The sequence below is a fragment of the Euprymna scolopes genome, chromosome 30, assembly GCF_053919585.1.
Source record: "Euprymna scolopes isolate OS-2025 chromosome 30, ASM5391958v1, whole genome shotgun sequence".
NCBI lineage: Eukaryota > Metazoa > Mollusca > Cephalopoda > Sepiida > Sepiolidae > Euprymna > Euprymna scolopes.
In genome coordinates, this window is record NC_136511.1 from 96,502,762 (window position 1) to 96,520,847 (window position 18,086).

The following is an 18,086-nucleotide window of genomic DNA, read 5'->3' on the forward strand; positions in this document are numbered from 1 at the left end:
GCCTGTATATCTCGAAAGGTTACTTACCCATTTGTATTTAGAAGTTTGTATGTTTGCATAATGTTATACCCGTTTGTTATCTGACATGTATTAACAAATAGTCACCAGATTTTCGTTTCTTTCAAATATTTGAAAAGACTTTTTGGCTGAGTATAATATGGCCACAACATATAAAAATTCAAATGTTTTTTTTTCAGATTTGCATTAGATTGGATCCACAATTAGGCAAGATTTCATTTCAATTTCTTCTTACGAAGTTTTAAGTTTAAATTTTAGCAAAATTGGAGTAAGGATTCTATATATATAAGGTTTAGTATTATTATATTTTGATTTTAATTTTGTACAAGTGGTGCAAAACTGTTTTCTTCTGAGAATTAATTTCTTAAAATACCAAATATATTCATGTTTACAATTAACAAAAATATATGATTTTAATAAATTCGTTTTAGTTTTCCTTAATGTGTAATTATCAAAATTATTAAATTATTAAATGTGTAATTATCAAAATTATTAAATTGTTAAATGTGTAATTATCAAAATTATTAAATTATTAAATGTGTAATTATCCAAATTATTAAATTATTAAATGTGTAATTATCAAAATTATGCATAGGCGAGAAACACACACACACACACACACACACACACACACACAAAAGATCTTGTCTGATAGTTTTTTTTATGAATCGGAACTTGTAAGTAGCGTTCAAAAATGTAGGTTTAAAACAAATAAAAAGTGTGCGTTCGATTTCATGTGATACAAAAATGTTTACAAATGTTATTTTTAATGGCAGTTTTAGAAATTCACATAGTTTCCCGATAATTTTTTCTTTTCGGTAAATTTTCGATTCATTCTAAATAAAAAAAATAATTCAATGCGGATTTATCAAAGTTACGTAGATGTGCGGAACATGCATAAGAACTTGTCTCTGAGTTTTATTAATACAAAAATTTATTCTGTTAATTATTTGAATAGGACGTCGATAAATTCATAATTCAATATTCGATAAAATATGATTTCAATTTCAAAGTTCATGAAAATCTTTTGTAAAACCACCAACTATAAAAATGCTTATATTCAGAACATCGGAAATTTCATTGGATTCCCTGCTGGCCTGACAGGCTGAAAGCAGATTAAGACGTTTCCTCGAATTGTGGTGATAATGAAAAGGAGCTCATAGAGGCAAGTCAATTCACAATGGTCTCCAGCACGCCATTAAAAGATGGAGACGAATCTATCAAGAAGGTGGTCGACGTATTTTGATCACTTGTAGTCCAATGTTTATTGCCGATTCCGTTACTGACGATAGTGCAAAAAATGTGAACACAAGTTGCATTCCATATTAGTGATTTGCCATTTTAAAAGGGATAGATCATCTGACCGTTTGCCATCCACTTTGGTTAGAAGATTGACAGGAAGCCAGCAATGTCTGAGGTTATTTGGACGATCTAACTGAGCGTGTTGGCACTCTTCTTCATCAAAGAGTGTCGAGTCCATACACATTGATCACAGCAGCTCTCGTGGGCGCTAAACAGGTGCACAGGAGAATCGAATGTTAATTTAAAGTTGAAAAAATAACTTTAGCATAACCGACCACTGTTAATTTTCTAAGGAAAAAAACAAAACATTTCAAATACTTTTTTCTTTACATTTTTTTTTCGCTGAATATGGCAGGGCCTCTACCCCAACACTTATCACAAATGTTTTGATTGAACTTGTGGCTGGGTGATGGTGAATCTGAAACTGTCATCATTGACGAAGTTCCCAAGTTGATTTATGATGGAAAAAATAAATTAACCTAACATTTGCAATAATTTTCTCTTTACAGTTTTTTTCTCTGAATATCGTACATCCCTCTACCCCAACATGTTTTGATTAAAAAAAACAAAACTCTGTTCATACATGATAGCCTAAAAGTCTTAGTTTGTTAGAGGCATTCAGGGTGACGTGACTTGTAACCCCCCCCCCCTTCCATCTGCCACCCTTACACACGCCCAACATGTTTCTATGAGCATTTCTTACTAGGATACACCTTAGTTTTATTCTAAACAAAAGAATAATACATTTCTTGTATAAGTATACAAGCTGTTGCCAGAGTCAACTTATTGTGGAGGCAGGTACTTGTTTGAAGCGAGGTGGGTTTACAAATTAAAAGAAAATTGATTTTTTTTTCTTTCTTTTTTAAAATATACCTTTGCCAATTGATGGGTGTGTATTACATGCCAGTTCACATTATTCAATCGGTAAATGTGACAGATATGTTATATACTAAGCTGTTGATGGAGAAAACTTGTATACAAAGGCACAACTCCTCTTCTCTCCAATCAGTAAATGTTTATCGATCTTAGTTTACTAGAGCACCAGCAACCAAATAAGTTTTATTATTATCGTGCTTTTTTCACGAAACAAATACATTCACTCACTTATGACATCAAAAATGTATCAGATATGAAAATCAAAGTTTACTATGGAAATTGTAAACGAGTCAACGTGTCCCAGAGCAGGAACCCCTGTAAGGGAATAGTAGCCTTCAATGAATTGATAATGTCCACTGAACTCTCGGCAATTCTCATCATCATTCGCCCTATATTGACCACCAAAAAACAATTGGTCCAACAATTGAGTCTGCATCATAAGACACAGCTGAGACAATGTGCAGAGACAAGCTAAGTTGTGCACAGTGACCACACACGTGTGCAACTTGCTAGTGTTTGCTTGACTGGTTTTGCATGTCTGCCACAGAATGCACAAAAATATATTTTCTCCATTTACTTAAAATTTGCACTCACTGGAATTTTACTCTGCAGATTCTGTATCATGCGCATGATCTGCAGGGAAAGAAGGTTGAATTGTAACACATACTTCACATCCTAGAATTTAAAAAAATAATTTAACCTTAGTTAAAAGTAATCCACTACCATTAGTTTAGACCGAATATGACTAACCTCCTTCGATTCATGGTATTTTCCACTTTATATAAAGAGTGGACTCGTCCCCAACAACATTGACCGATGTGTAATGCGGTTCATACATTATTGCATACTAAGTTTTACTTTCAATAAACATATGAATGTAGAAACTTTGCCCATTTAAAAAAAAACAACAACAAAATTGTTCGGACAAACAATAGAAATCAGTAATACAGATTTTCTAAAGCTACAAAATAAATAAAGTAAAGCATTTTTATTTTAAATTTGGTTCAAGAAAAACACAAAGCACAACAACCAACCAATTATTTGCTATAAATTAAAACATGTCTTTCTACAATATTTCAAACTTAGTGTCAGAAAAAAGAACTCTACAGAAACCTGCAATCAAAATTAGTAATATCACTAACTTTCTAAACATGCCTGTCTCTATAAAGATTATTATACCACCAAATAATAATAATAATAATAATAATAATGATAATAATAATAATAATAATAATAATAATAATACAACTGCAACAATACCAACACCTCAAACTATAAGAAAGCCAAGGTGATTCCCATTGTAACTGAAAAGCTTGGGACCATAACAAAAAGCCACCATAAATGGCTTAATCAGATTGACAAGACAATTTCTTTTCCATTCCTACAATGGCTTGCCTTTTAGGAACAGCGATAGTGTTAATACAGCTTGAATGTCTAAAGTCTCTTTAGATTGACCTGATGTTTAAGGAAAGAAAAATTCAACTAAAAACACCCAAAGGTTGAGACTACCATGGAAGAACAATAATAATAATAAAAATAGTACAAACACAACCGACAGCAGTACTGGAAAATGAAAGTCACAAGATCCTATGGGACATGGATATACAAATGGATAAATCCATCCAAGCAAGAAGACAGGATGTCATAATAGTTAACAAGAAGGAAAAGATTTTAGATTTTGCAGTTTTATCACAAAGTGAAGATTAAGGAGCAAATACATGGAACTGGCCAAAGAGCTCAAAGGAATTTGGAAAATGAAGAAATTAAAGATGACACCACTAATAGTAAGAGCACTAGGAATGATACCGGAAAACTTTGAAAAAAGAATGGGAGATATTGGAATCAGAGGGATGGCCGAGAAGATAGAATGAATATTAATAATGAAAACTGCAGAAATATTAAGGAAAACCCTTGAATGTGGAGACTAATACGATATATAAACTACACACAAACTGGACACAGAAACGGCTACAGATGCAAAACGTAAAGGAATATCACATGAAATCATGAAAACTGAAACTGGATAACAGTAAGATATCGCCCCCACCCCCACCTTTTTTTTCTGTTAATGTTCCTATAAACGGGCACCAAACCAAATAATGATGGTCAAGGAGGATGGAAAGACCGAGGAGAGAAAACACTAGCCAGACTGGGACCCTATTGCCACCCAAATTCCAAGTTGCTCTCAAAGTAATCTTTGATGATGGCTTGTGTGACTACTCCTAGTGAGTAAATAATAATCTATCTATATAATAAAAGCGAAAATAATAATCTATCTATATAATAAAAGCGAAAATAATAATCTATCTATATAATAAAAGCGAAAATAATAATCTATCTATATAATAAAAGCGAAAATAATAATCTATCTATATAATAAAAGCGAAAATAATAATCTATCTATATAATAAAAGCGAAAATAATAATCTATCTATATAATAAAAGCGAAAATAATAATCTATCTATATAATAAAAGCGAAAATAATAATCTATCTATATAATAAAAGCGAAAATAATAATCTATCTATATAATAAAAGCGAAAATAATAATCTATCTATATAATAAAAGCGAAAATAATAATCTATCTATATAATAAAAGCGAAAATAATAATCTATCTATATAATAAAAGCGAAAATAATAATCTATCTATATAATAAAAGCGAAAATAATAATCTATCTATATAATAAAAGCGAAAATAATAATCTATCTATATAATAAAAGCGAAAATAATAATCTATCTATATAATAAAAGCGAAAATAATAATCTATCTATATAATAAAAGCGAAAATAATAATCTATCTATATAATAAAAGCGAAAATAATAATCTATCTATATAATAAAAGCGAAAATAATAATCTATCTATATAATAAAAGCGAAAATAATAATCTATCTATATAATAAAAGCGAAAATAATAATCTATCTATATAATAAAAGCGAAAATAATAATCTATCTATATAATAAAAGCGAAAATAATAATCTATCTATATAATAAAAGCGTAAATAATAATCTATCTATATAATAAAAGCGAAAATAATAATCTATCTATATAATAAAAGCGAAAATAATAATCTATCTATATAATAAAAGCGAAAATAATTATCTATCTATATAATAAAAGCGAAAATAATAATCTATCTATATAATAAAAGCGAAAATGTGTGTATGTATGTTCGCTTTTTGTGTATGTCCAAGAAAGGCTTTTTTCCGAGAAGCGGTCGGTCGGCTCACAACTTCTTAAAACTTTTTATATCACATATAAATCATAATATATACGAGTTAACAACGGAGGTCGCTTGTCTATTTAATTTGCTTGACTTTGGGAAGATAAATATTCAACATTTTTCGCTCGCCGCATGTGGATTAGGCTTTTTCGCATAATAAAAGCGACACTAATTCTGGCGGTATTTTTCCGGTGGCGATCGCCGGAAATGTCCGAAGCAATCAGATTTGATCAATGTGGAAATATTTTTCTTATATCAGACAATTGCTATTCAATTTGGACAATCCCCTTTTTATGGGGAGCTGGTCCCAACCACCAACATCTTGGGAAAATAAAAATTAAAAAAATCGTTCCCGCAGTAAATGAAATACTGTCCCGCAGTCAAAGTTGACCTCATTAAGTCATTAAAACGTGCACCTGCCAATTCTAAATAGTTAAGTAAATTCAAACGTGTTAGTATTTCGCGGTGGCCCAATGTGGCACGTGCATTTTTGTATGTCCATAAAAAGCTTTTTTCGTCGACGGTCCCGGAGTCGTTACTATCGTTTAGAAGTGTTCATATACCCCCTAGATAATAATATCTAGGATTTGGGAACGCGCATCGCGTCTAGATTTATTTACAGCGACTTTTACAAGATTATTACTATTTTGGCTTCTCACTTGTTGATTCGGCTTTAAAAATAAAAAGCAAAACTAATTGAAAGCTAAGATGCTGTTCTCGGCAATCGCGCCACGTACGTAAGCAATCAGCTTTAATGCAAGGAAAAATCCTTATATTAGATGATTGCTATTCAATTTGGACATTATCTTTTTATGGGGAGCTGGTTTCTCCCCAACATCTTGGGGAAACAAAACCAGCCAAAGTTGAGTAAACAAACCATAAAAAAACCTGCCCCCCCCCCCCCCCCGCAGTAAATGTTGACTCAGTTACTTCTATTTGACCTCACTAATGAGGTCAAATAGAAGTAGCGGAGTTTAACTTTATTGCGGGCACCTGTCAATTCAAACACCTTTCCATTACTATTTCTTGGTCGGCAAAAGGTTAACGTCACACGTTTTTTTTTTTTTTTCACACTTTATTATTTTCCAACTGTGCCTCAAGGCTTCGATTCTTCCTACTTACCTACCAAAACTTTTTTTTTTTAAACAAACACCCAGGCAACGATTTTTTTTTTTTAAACAAACACCCAGGCAACGATTTTTTTTTATTCTTTTGTTTTGATTTACCCCAAACCACACACACCTCCAAACACCCGGGCAACGTCGGCCCCCCCCACCCCGCTAGTCTATATATATAAAAGGCAAAATGTGTGTGCACATTTTATGTATGTCCAAGAAAGGCGTTTTTCACCGGGGTTCCCGGGTCAGTTACTATCGCTTAGAAGTGCCCCCTAGATAATAATATCAACGATTTGGGAATGTGTATCACGTCTAGATTTATTTACAGCGACTTTTCCAAAATTATTGCTATTTTGGCTTCTCATGTGTTGATTTGGCTTTTTTGTATAAAACCGAAACTGATTCGAAGATTAACGCATTGTTCCCGGCTCGATTCCGGGAACATCCAGAAAGCAATCAGATTTGATCAATGTGGAGTTTCTCCTTATATCAGACAACTGCTATTCAATTTGGACAATCCCCTTTTTGTGGGGAGCTGGCTGGTTTCCCCCAAACATCTTGGGGAAACAAAACCAGTCAAAATTGGGTAAACTAAAAAAAATTGCCCCACATTTTGACCTCATTAAAAAACTGCCCCCTCAGTAAAACTTAACTCCGCTACTAACATTAAGTGCGGGCACCTGTCAATTGTTAATACTTAAATAAATTCAAACGTGTTTTAGTTACTCTTTCTTGGTGGCCGAGCGGTTAACGTGTCATGTTTTTTTCACACTTTATTTTCCAACTTCACCTCAAGGCTTCGGGTTCGATCCTGCCTACTTACCAAAACATTTTTTTAACCCTCCCCCCCCCCCCGAAACGAACACCCGAGCAAAGATTTTTTTAAAAAGTTTTAACATTGTTTCTTTTTATATAATATTTAAACAGGGTTATTGCTCCATGTATTCTTTTATTTTGATTTAACCCCCCCCCTCCTCCTCCCGAGCACACACACCTCTAAACACCTGGGCAACGCCGGGTACCCCGCTAGTCTATTATATAAAAATGAAAATGTGTGAGTGTGTATGTGCTTATATGTCTGCCAAAAACTTTCGACAGATACAACCAAAATTGACAAATTTAGTATCATATTAAAGCTCCAATCTTTGGACGAAAAATATCGAAATTTTGGCCCCAACGGTCAAATCTAAGTTGGTCATCTGGCCGTTTTTCTGCGGGGGGGGGGGGGGCAAAAAAGTGACATTTTAACGTTAAATACTACCTAATTCTTATAATTTAAAATAGATTCTAATGATATTTATACGTAAGAACGCTTAGTTATGTCACGTGATGTGATGTCAGTACGCTTTATTGCTCTTGACATATCAAAGGCCTTCGACAAGGTATGGCATAAGGGTCTTTATTGGCGATGTTTGTATACAATACAATGTATATAATACGAGACTCTTTATGGGTTAAATGTGAGTATCATACAAATTAAAATATTAACTTACACATTATGAAAATGGTACCAACGTTATTATCGGGTTAAAAATAGTAAAATACGAGAGTATATGGAATAATGATAAGTACAAAAGTACCAAAAATGATAAGTACAAAAAAAATTACGCTTAAAAATATTTAGCGATGGACGGAATGATCGCTATGTTTACAAAACAAAAACAAATGGCCATTTTCTTTTTAGTATTAGTAACAATAAAATCTCCTAATTCGGTTTAGGGGAATGGGGGCGAAAGATGTGATCGCTTGAATTCTAAGAACAGATACTACACTTTGATCTTAGGCAAAGACCAAGTAACCGTCTTATATAGCGTAATTTCCTACCAAACATTATCTTCTATTAAAAAAAGATGCATATATAAATAAATGTATAATATTTATCGTGTACTAAATTCAGACAAGATGTCATATTCCAAAAATCACATCGCTGAACTACTGATTCCAAAAATCAAGTGAATGAATCAGTGCACGCTGAGTGCTTATTTGTAACATTTCAAAAATCACGTAAAGAATGCCTCGCTATGTTTACAAAACAAAAACAAACAGCCATTTTCTTTTTAGTATTAGTAACAATATGATCTCCTAATTCTGTTTAGGGGAAGAAGGCGGCGAAAGATAAGATCGCTTAAATTCTAAGAACAGATACTACACTTTGATTTTAGTCAAAAGACCAAGTAACCGTATTATATAGCGTAATTTCCTACCAAAGATTACCTTCTATTAAAAAAAGATGCATATTATATATTTATCGTGTACTAAATTCAGACAAGATGTCATATTCCAAACATCACATCACATCACTGAACTGCTGATTCCAAATTCTAAAATAAAAACATTATTTAGAAAGCCATTGTTAGTATTGGGAGGGAATGTTTTTTAAATTTTTTCTATTTACACCTAACAATTTCTTAATTTTTAATATAAGGCAAGTTAAAATTCTTAATATAAAAAGGGAGATAGTATTTTACTATTATAGAATACAGACCGTGCTCAACATTATTTAGAAAGCCATTCTTAGTATTGGGAGGGGATGTTTTTTTATATCTTCTATATTTACACCTAACAATTTATTAATTCTTAATATTAGGCAATTTAAAAATTCTTAATATAAAAAGTGGGATAGTATTTTACTATTATGGAATACGGAGGGGGATTAAAGTCAATTGAATGCTGAAACTGATACTACACATAGAAATTCATGTTAAAGTAATATGTACTAGCAGATTACCCGGCGTCGCCCGTGATTGGATGATATAGGTGGATATATGTACTAGCAGAATACCTGGCGTAGCCCGGAATTGGATGAAATGAGTGGATATATGTACTAGCAGAATACCCGGCGTGGCCAGGGATTGGATGAAATAGGTGAAATGTTTCCTAGCAGAATACCTGGCATTGCCCAGAATTGGATAAGATAGGTGGAATGTTTCCTAGCAGAATACCTGGTGTCGCTGGGATCAGATAAGATGGGTGGATATAAGTACTAGCAAAATACCCGGCGCCGCCCGGGATTGGATGACATAGGTGGTTATATGTACTAGCAGATTACCCGGCGTCACCTGGAATTGGATGACATAGGTGGATATATGTACTAGCAGAATACACGGTGTTGCCTGGGATTGGATGAAATAGGTGAAATTTTTCCTAGGAAAATACCTGGCGTCGCTTGGGATTGGATAACATAGGTGGATATTTGTACTAGCTTAATGCCCGGCGTCGACTGGGATTGGATGACACAGGTAGATATATGTACTAGCAGAATACACGGCTACGCCTGGGATTGGATGAAATAAGTGGAATGTTTCCTAGCAGAATACCCGGCGTCGCCTGGGATCGGAAAAGATAGGTGGATATGTGTACTAGCAAAAGACCTGGTGTTGCCCGGGATTGTATGACATAGGTGGATATATGTACTAGTAAAATACCCGGTGTAGCTCAGGATTGGATGGCAGAATACCCGGCGTTGCCAGGGATTGGATAAGATAGATGAAATCTTTCCTAGCAGAATACCCGGCATCGCCTGGGATCGGATAATATGGGTGGATATGTGTACTAGCAGAATACCCAGCGTTGTCTGGGATTGTATGAGATAGGTGGATATATACTAGCAAAATACCCGGCGTTGCCCGGGATTGTATGAGATATGTGGATATATGTACTAGCAGAATACCCGGCATCACCCGGAATTGTATGAGATAGGTGGATATATGTACTAGCAGAATACCCGCCATTGGCCGGAATTGGTGGAATGTTTCCTAGCAGAATACCCTGTGTCACCTGGGATTGGATAACATAGGTGGATATTTATACTAGCAGAATACCAGGATTGTATGAGATAGGTGGATATATGTACTAACCGAATACCCAGTGTTGCCTGGGAGTGAATGAGATGGGTTGATATATGTACTAGCAGAATATCCGGCGTTTCCCAGAATTGAATTAGATAGGTGGATATATGTACTAGCGGAATACCCGGCATTGCTGAGATTGGATGAGATAGGTTGAAATATGTGCTAGCAGAATACTAGGCGTTGCCCAGGATTAGATAACATAGGTGGGTATATGTACGAGCAGAATACCCGGCGTTTATCTATACTAGTAAAGTACCCGGTGTTGCCTAGGATTAAATGAGATAGGTGGATATATATACTAGCAGAATAACTGGCGTTTCCCAGGATTGGATAAAATAGGTGGAAATATGTACTAGCAGACTACGCCTGGGATTGGATGAGATAGGTGGAAATATAGACTAGCAGAATACCTGGTGTCGCCTGGGATTGGATGAGATAGGTGGATATATGTACTAACAGAATACCCAGCGTCGCCCGGGATTGGATGAGATAGGTTGAAATATTTACAAGCAGAATACCTGATGTCGCCCGCATTTGGATTAGATAGTTGGAAATATATATTAACTGAAGACCTGGCATCACCCGGTATTGAATGAGATAGGTGGAATTATATACTAGCAGAATAACTGGCACCACCCAGGATTGAATGAGACAGGTGGTAATACATACTAGCAGAATACCCAGAATCGCCCTTGTATGGATTGGGTGGAAATATATAATAGAAGAGTATGTGGAATGCCCTGGGATTGAATAACCCTGCTGGAAATATATACTAGCTTTGTACCTGGCATTGAAAACGTTGCTGGAAATATATACTAGCAGAATGTATCAAAGTTATTATTTTAATAAAGTGGGTTGATAATGTGGGTTAAATCATTTAAAATGATTGTCGAAATTAGTAGCATATCCAAGTATTTTGAAAAATGATGAAATGTGAGTTATTTATTGGCGTGTTTGTAATGAAATAACCAGCCTAGACAATGTATCAATGTTATTATTTTAGTAAGAGGAGGGCGATAATGTGGTTTGAATCATGAAAAATAATTGTCGAAATTGGTAACATATCCAAGAATTGTGAAAAATGATGAAATGTGAGTTATTTGATTGGTGTGTTTTTAATGAAAAAAACAGCCCAGACAATATTTCAAATTATTATTTTGGTAATGGGGTAGGGCGATCATGAGCGTTAAATCATGAAAAATGATTGTCTAAATTAGTAACATAGCCAAGAATTATGAAAAATTATTTAATGTGAGTTATTTGATTAGGGTGTTTGTAATGAAATGAACAGCCAAGACAATGTATCAAAGTTATTATTTTAGTAAGGGGAGGGCGATAATGTGGGTTAAATTATGAAAAATGATTTTCGAAATTAATAACATATCCAAGAATTATGGGATTCAATGAGATATGTCAAAATATATACTAGAAGATTACCCGGAGTCACTCGGGATTGAATGAGATACATGCAAATGTATGCAAGCAGAATACACAGGCGCCTGGGATCCAATGAGATAGATACAAATATATACTAACAGAATACCTGGCATCGCTGGGGATGAATGAGATAGGTACAAATACAGAATAGATGAATACTTGACGTCACCCTGGATTATATTAGATAGCTGTACATATACACTAGCAGAATACTCGGCGTTGCTCAAGATTGAATGAGATCGGTGAGAAAATTTACTAGCAATATCCTCTGTGTCGCCCGGAATTGAAGGAAATTGATGGAAATATATATTAGCAAATACCTGGCGTTGCTCAGGATTGAATGAGATAGGGGCAAATATATACTAGCAGAATAATCAGCATCGCTCTTGATTAAATTAGGGTGGCAGAATATAAAGTCTGTACCGTAAATGGCTTAAACAATTTTCTATCTTAAAATTACTTCATTGTGAAGTCAATTCCGGATATGGCTTAAACAGTTTACGATCTCAAAATTAGATTAATACATATATATTGTTGGTTTACTATGAAAGTTTATTAGGCCAGTTTCTTTAGGGGGTAATCTATATTTAAAAAAAATTTTTATGTTATTATCCGGGAATGATGTTTTGAGGTAAAAAAAAAAAAGCATGTGAAATTGTTTCATATATCTATTTAAATTACCCGTCTTAGTGTAGGTAAAATTATTTTAAGTATGTGTTGTATATTCACCGTCCTTGCAAACGTAAAATTATTTCATATACATGCTGTAAATTACCTACCCTAGGTAAGATACAATTATTTCATACGTGTAATACCCGTCTTAGGTAGGTAAAACATTCTTTTGCTTGAAATAGCAAATGATACATAGACATTAAAAATTCCTCTCTCCTAAGAATAATAAATATATTCAAAATCAAATTCAATTTTCTCATTGTTTATACGGTCCAGAGCAACGCCGGGTAGCCCCGCTAGTCTATATATATAAAAGTGAAAATGTGTGTGTGTGTTTGTACGTGCACTTTTTGTATATGTCCGGCAAAGGCTTTTGGAGGAGGGGGCGCTTGGCATGCTCACTCATTCTTAAAACTTTTTATATACTGTCTAAATCATAATATATATGAGTTACAAATGGAGGTCGCGTCTATCTTTAATTTGCCCAACTTTTACTTTTGCTATTTTCGAGATTATTTTTAATCGCTGCGTCTTTGTTTCGCTTTTCAGTATAAAAAAGCGAAACTGAATCCGTATCAGCAGTTTCCCGGCACTCGTGGCAGGGACGTCCAGGAAAGCAATAAAGTTTGATCAATGTGGGGGAAACCTCTTACATCAGACAATTGCTATTCATTGGAACACTCCACTTTTTATAGGGAGCTGGTTTCTCCCTTCCCAACGATTTGGGAAAACAAACAGCCAAAGTTGGGCAAAGAAAACAAAAAAAAGAAACAGCCTCGCAGCGAAAGCTGACAGCGAGACATGTTTGACCTCATTATCATTAAAATCGCGCATTTAAGTCAAATTAAATTATATATTTCTGTTACTCTGCCGTGGTGGGCGAGTTACATGTCAGGATTTTTTTCCATCTGAGCCTCAAGGTTCATACCTACCTACCAAAATTTTTTTTTTTCTTCTACCACACGGGCGACGCTGGGCAGTTTTTGTTTTTTTTTCCGATTTTTTAAAGAAATTTAACATTGTTATTTTATTTGTTGTACCCCCCCCCCCACAAACACCCAGGCAATGCCGGGCACCCCCGCTAGTCTATAATATAAATCTCGCCTGTCTGTTTAAATGTCTGTATGTATGCTTGTATTTATGTTTGTATGTATGTCTGCCTAAAACTTTCGACAGATATGACGAATTTTCACTAGATTGGTGTTATTTTGAAGCTCAATGTCTCGGATGACAAATATCGAAAAATTGGCTAAAAACATCACCCTCAACTGGGCAGGTTTTTACAAGGAGAGGGTCGATTTTTGCAAGCCATTTTGCAAGTCATCATATCGGTTGGATTGACTTTGCCTAATTTTAACTTTTTGAACTTCCGGTTGCGTCATGTCAATTTTCTTTAATTTTCTTTTCCACCTTTGCGTCACGGGTTCGAGCCTGCCTGCCTGCCTACTACCACTTTTTTTTTTTGCTCAACACACACTGTCAAACACCCTGGGCAACGCTAGTATGTATATATATATATATATATATATATATATATATATATATATATAGTAGAAATGGTAATTAATAAAAACCTGAAGAAAGTGCTCAATACTGTTGTAGAGCAAATATGCGTTTTATTTTTTATTACCGTATCTTTCTGTTAAGTTACATTATTGTTTCAGCTACTTGGCCGTTTTTTGGCCGTCTGTAGCATCCTCAGACTTTTACAGAAAAAAGATTTAAAACGCATATATATATATATATATATATATATATATATATTGTGACAAAATACTCCCTTTTCGATGTCTCAGACAAAGCCCGAATGAAGAGGAAGGAGAATCTCGCGAAACCAATATCAGACGTTCATTCTTTAGATTTGACCATCACCCGATCCAGGCTGATTGTCCTTGGAATCTATAGCCGATAAGGTTTATAGCTATTAATTCATTTTGTTATTATTATTCTTTAATTCTGGTGATTAAAATTATCTTCCTTCGGATTTAAGTACGTCTCCATTCAGGTACAGCAGGGTGAAGTTTAAATTCGAATCCAACAGCGAAAATTTAGTATATCCTCCCCTTCTTTTTTTTTTTTTTTTTTTTTTTTTTTGGATATATGAAACACGTACAACTTCGAAAGAGATCTTGCAACAGTTCAAAATTCAAATAATAAAGAAAATGATAATACAGAAAAAGTCCGAATATAACTGTTTGTGCGTCTTGCGCGGATTTATATTTATTTTTTATAGCCGCACTTGAAAATAAATACGTTGACGAAAATTATCGATATTCTTAGGAACAAAATGGGTGTGACGCGTATTCAAGTTTTACTAACCGTAACTGGTGGAGTCACTTGTCATCCTCTTATATATTTCCTTTTTTTCTTTTTTATATCCAACGGTTTACAACCTGAAGTTTGGAATGCGGCCAGCCGTCAATATACGCTGTTATCTCCCTCCCCCAAATTCTGCAACTAATTTTATTTTATCGTCGATTCTCGACCATGGCTAAGAAGTGAAACTTGATCTGATTGGCCGGATCTCGACCAATTATGTTACTGTTTACTATCCTCGTCACCGTTATCATCATCACTATTACTACAGTGTTCACTGATATTATATTGGTTCGCGACATCCCCACCCTTCAAAAAAAATGTCAAATCTTTTTTTCTTTGTATTTAGCAGCGTGACAAAGTATCTGCTACAATATTTTCTGTTCCTCGGATATGTCGTATATCGAGATTAAATTCTTGTAATATTAGGGCCCATCTCAGCAATCTTCTATTTTTTTCTTTTATCCTGCTTAGGAATACGATTGGATTATGATCGACGAACAATTTTATAGGATTTCTCCATGCTGTTAGATATATCTCAAAATATTCCAACACCGATATTACCCCAAGTAGTTCCTTTTCCACCACAGCATATGATTTCTGATATTTATTTAATTTCTTAGAGAATTATCCCACTGGTCTCAATATTCCGTCTTCATCTTTTTGGGACAATACTGCCCCCACTCCAGTGTCGCTAGCATCTGTATGTAGGGTAAATGCCTTGTTGAAATCTGGTGCGAGTAATACTGGTTCCTTGCCTAACATTTCCTTTATTTTTTGAAATGCTTGCTGACATTCATTTGTCCAGCTGAATTTAGTACCCTTTCTTAACAGATTCGTTAACGGACTTGCTACGCTCGAAAAGCTTGGGCCAAATTTTCTGTAGTAACCAGCCATGCCCAGAAATCGTCGGACAGCTTTTACATTCGTAGGCTTAGGGTATTCGGTTATCGTTTTTACCTTTATTTCAATTGGGCTTACACTTCCGTATCCCATAGTGTGTCCTAAGTAAGTGACAGTAGCCTTACCAAATTCACTCTTTGCCAGATTTATAGTTAAGTTGGCTTCATCTAATCTTCGGAATACCTCCTCAATGTTCATGATATGTTCTGACCAGTTATCATCGTAAATTACTATGTCGTCTATATATACACTCACCTTCGGTATATTTCCCAGACAACTATTCATAAGTCGCGTAAATGTGGATTGCGAATTTCGCATACCGAAAGGCATAATGTTGTACTGGTACTTCCCTCCAGGAACTACAAATGCTGATTTTTGCTTGGCTGCTTCACTTAACGGCACTGACCAATAACCCTTCAATAGGTCGCATTTAGTTATGTATTTTGCATTTCCGATTTGGTCTATACAATCCTCCATCCTTGGTATGGGATAGGAGTCTGCTTTGGTGACGTCATTCAATCTTCGATAATCAGTACAAAACCGAACTGAGCCGTCTGGCTTATCCACCAGCACACATGGTGATGCCCACTCACTCTGACTGGGTGAAATAATTCCGTTGTTCAACATATACTTGATCGCTTTATCTATAATTTCCTTTTTTCTTGGGTTGACCCTATATGGATGTTGTCGAATGGGATTTTCATTCGTTAATTCCACTTTGTGTGTAATTGCGTTTGTTCTCCTCGGAACATCTGAAAACAATTTAGGCATCTTCTTGATAACATTCATTAGATCTATTTTCTCCTCTGCAGACAAATGATTTAATTTCTCCTCAATATTTTCCAATATGAGCGAGTTACCCAATTTATTCGGGATTTCCCTTGTTTTCGTGTCCTGATTCAGCAAGTTTTCTCCTTGGACAACATTCACTTGACTTATAGGTACTTCTGGCTCACTTTCACGTTCTATATATTTTCTTAACTTATTTATGTGACACAACTGGGTTTTCTTTCTTTTCTCAGGTGTTTTTACTTTATAGTTCAGGGCATTGATTCTTTCCGAAATAACATACGGACCACTAAATTTAGCATCAAATGGGGAGGATGTCGATGGCAGCAGAATCATGACCTTATCCCCCACCTTGAATTGTCTGTACTTGGTTTTCTTATCATATAAGCGTTTCATTTTGTGCTATGCCCTCTCTAAATTTTCTTCCGTTACTTTTCGTATTAATTCCAGATTCTTCCGGAGCTTTCCCATATATTGTTTCACTGGTTCTGGAAGATTTTCCGTGTCTTCCCATTGATCGCTTGCTATTTTCAAAGGACTTCTCATTTTTCTTCCGTATATAATTTCAAATGGGCTATACCCTAGTGACTCTTGCACTGCATCATGTATAGCGAATAGCACGAATGCCAATTCTTTGTCCCACTCGTTCCCTCTTTCTGTGCAATGAGCACGCAGCATGCTTTTTAATGTAGCATGAAATCGTTCCAGAGCCCCTTGGGATTGTGGGTGGTACGGGCTGGATTTCACCTGTTGTATATTCAGCATTTCCATCACTTTCTCAAATATGTGGGAAGTGAAGTTTGTCCCTCTATCTGATTGAATTACTGCGGGTATTCCCATTTTTGTGAAGAAACTCCACAATTCATCCACTATCTTTTTGGCATATATATTCCTCAAGGGAATTGCTTCTGGGAAACGCGAGTTTGCGCACATTATTGTCAGTAGATATTGATAACCAGTTTTCGTGTTCGGCAGGGGACCGACACAATCAATTAAAATTTTATCAAACGGGTTTTCCACTTATTTTTATCGGTTTTAATGGCGCTAGCGGTATGCCTGTCTGAGGTTTTCCTGCCCGTTGACAAATTTCACACGATTCACAGAATTTCTTAACACTATTTTTCACTCCTGGCCAATAAAAATATCGAGTTATTTTCTTATATGTTTTGTTTATTCCTAGATGTCCAGCTAGGAGTATTTCATGGGCTAACTTAAGTATTTCATTTCGGAATTCATCTGGTATGACTAGCTGATGTAGCTGTTCATCTACCTGGTTTTTCCCTTTCATTCTGTCATACATTCTTTTCAATATTCCCTCTTCCAGGTAATATTCTTGTGCTCTTCCTTCGTTTATTTTTTTATTTACTAATTCAAATAAGTTCTTTAGACTATTGTCATCTTGTTGGCTTTTCCTCAACTCGTTTTTAGATTTTCCCAACAGTGTTAACCCTTTTTCGCAGGTTTTGTTCAATGGCGTCGTCTTGGCGCACTTTGTCCGTCTTGTCATCGCCATTGTTCCATCTTCTCGCCTCCTTGCTCGCAAGTCGTATACGCACGCGGTCTGCGCATTTCGT

General features: G+C 35.1%; 2 protein-coding genes across 6 annotated transcripts in view; one reads left to right on the plus strand and one right to left on the minus strand.

The window, feature by feature from the left end:
• LOC145254896 (zinc finger MIZ domain-containing protein 1-like) overlaps nt 1-18,086 on the plus strand; it is a 1,089,917-nt gene that overhangs the window by 369,619 nt on the left and 702,212 nt on the right. The window lies entirely within an intron of this gene.
• On the minus strand, nt 16,915-17,352 carry LOC145254548 (KRAB domain-containing protein 2-like). Its single transcript, XM_080113074.1, has one exon. It carries the CDS (start codon nt 17,350-17,352, stop codon nt 16,915-16,917), a length of 438 nt encoding a protein of 145 aa, XP_079969200.1.

What these genes read in the sequence shown, in the direction of transcription:
- LOC145254548 (XM_080113074.1), bottom strand. Translation starts at nt 17,352, where the DNA reads ATGGGAATACCCGCAGTAATTCAATCAGATAGAGGGACAAACTTCACT.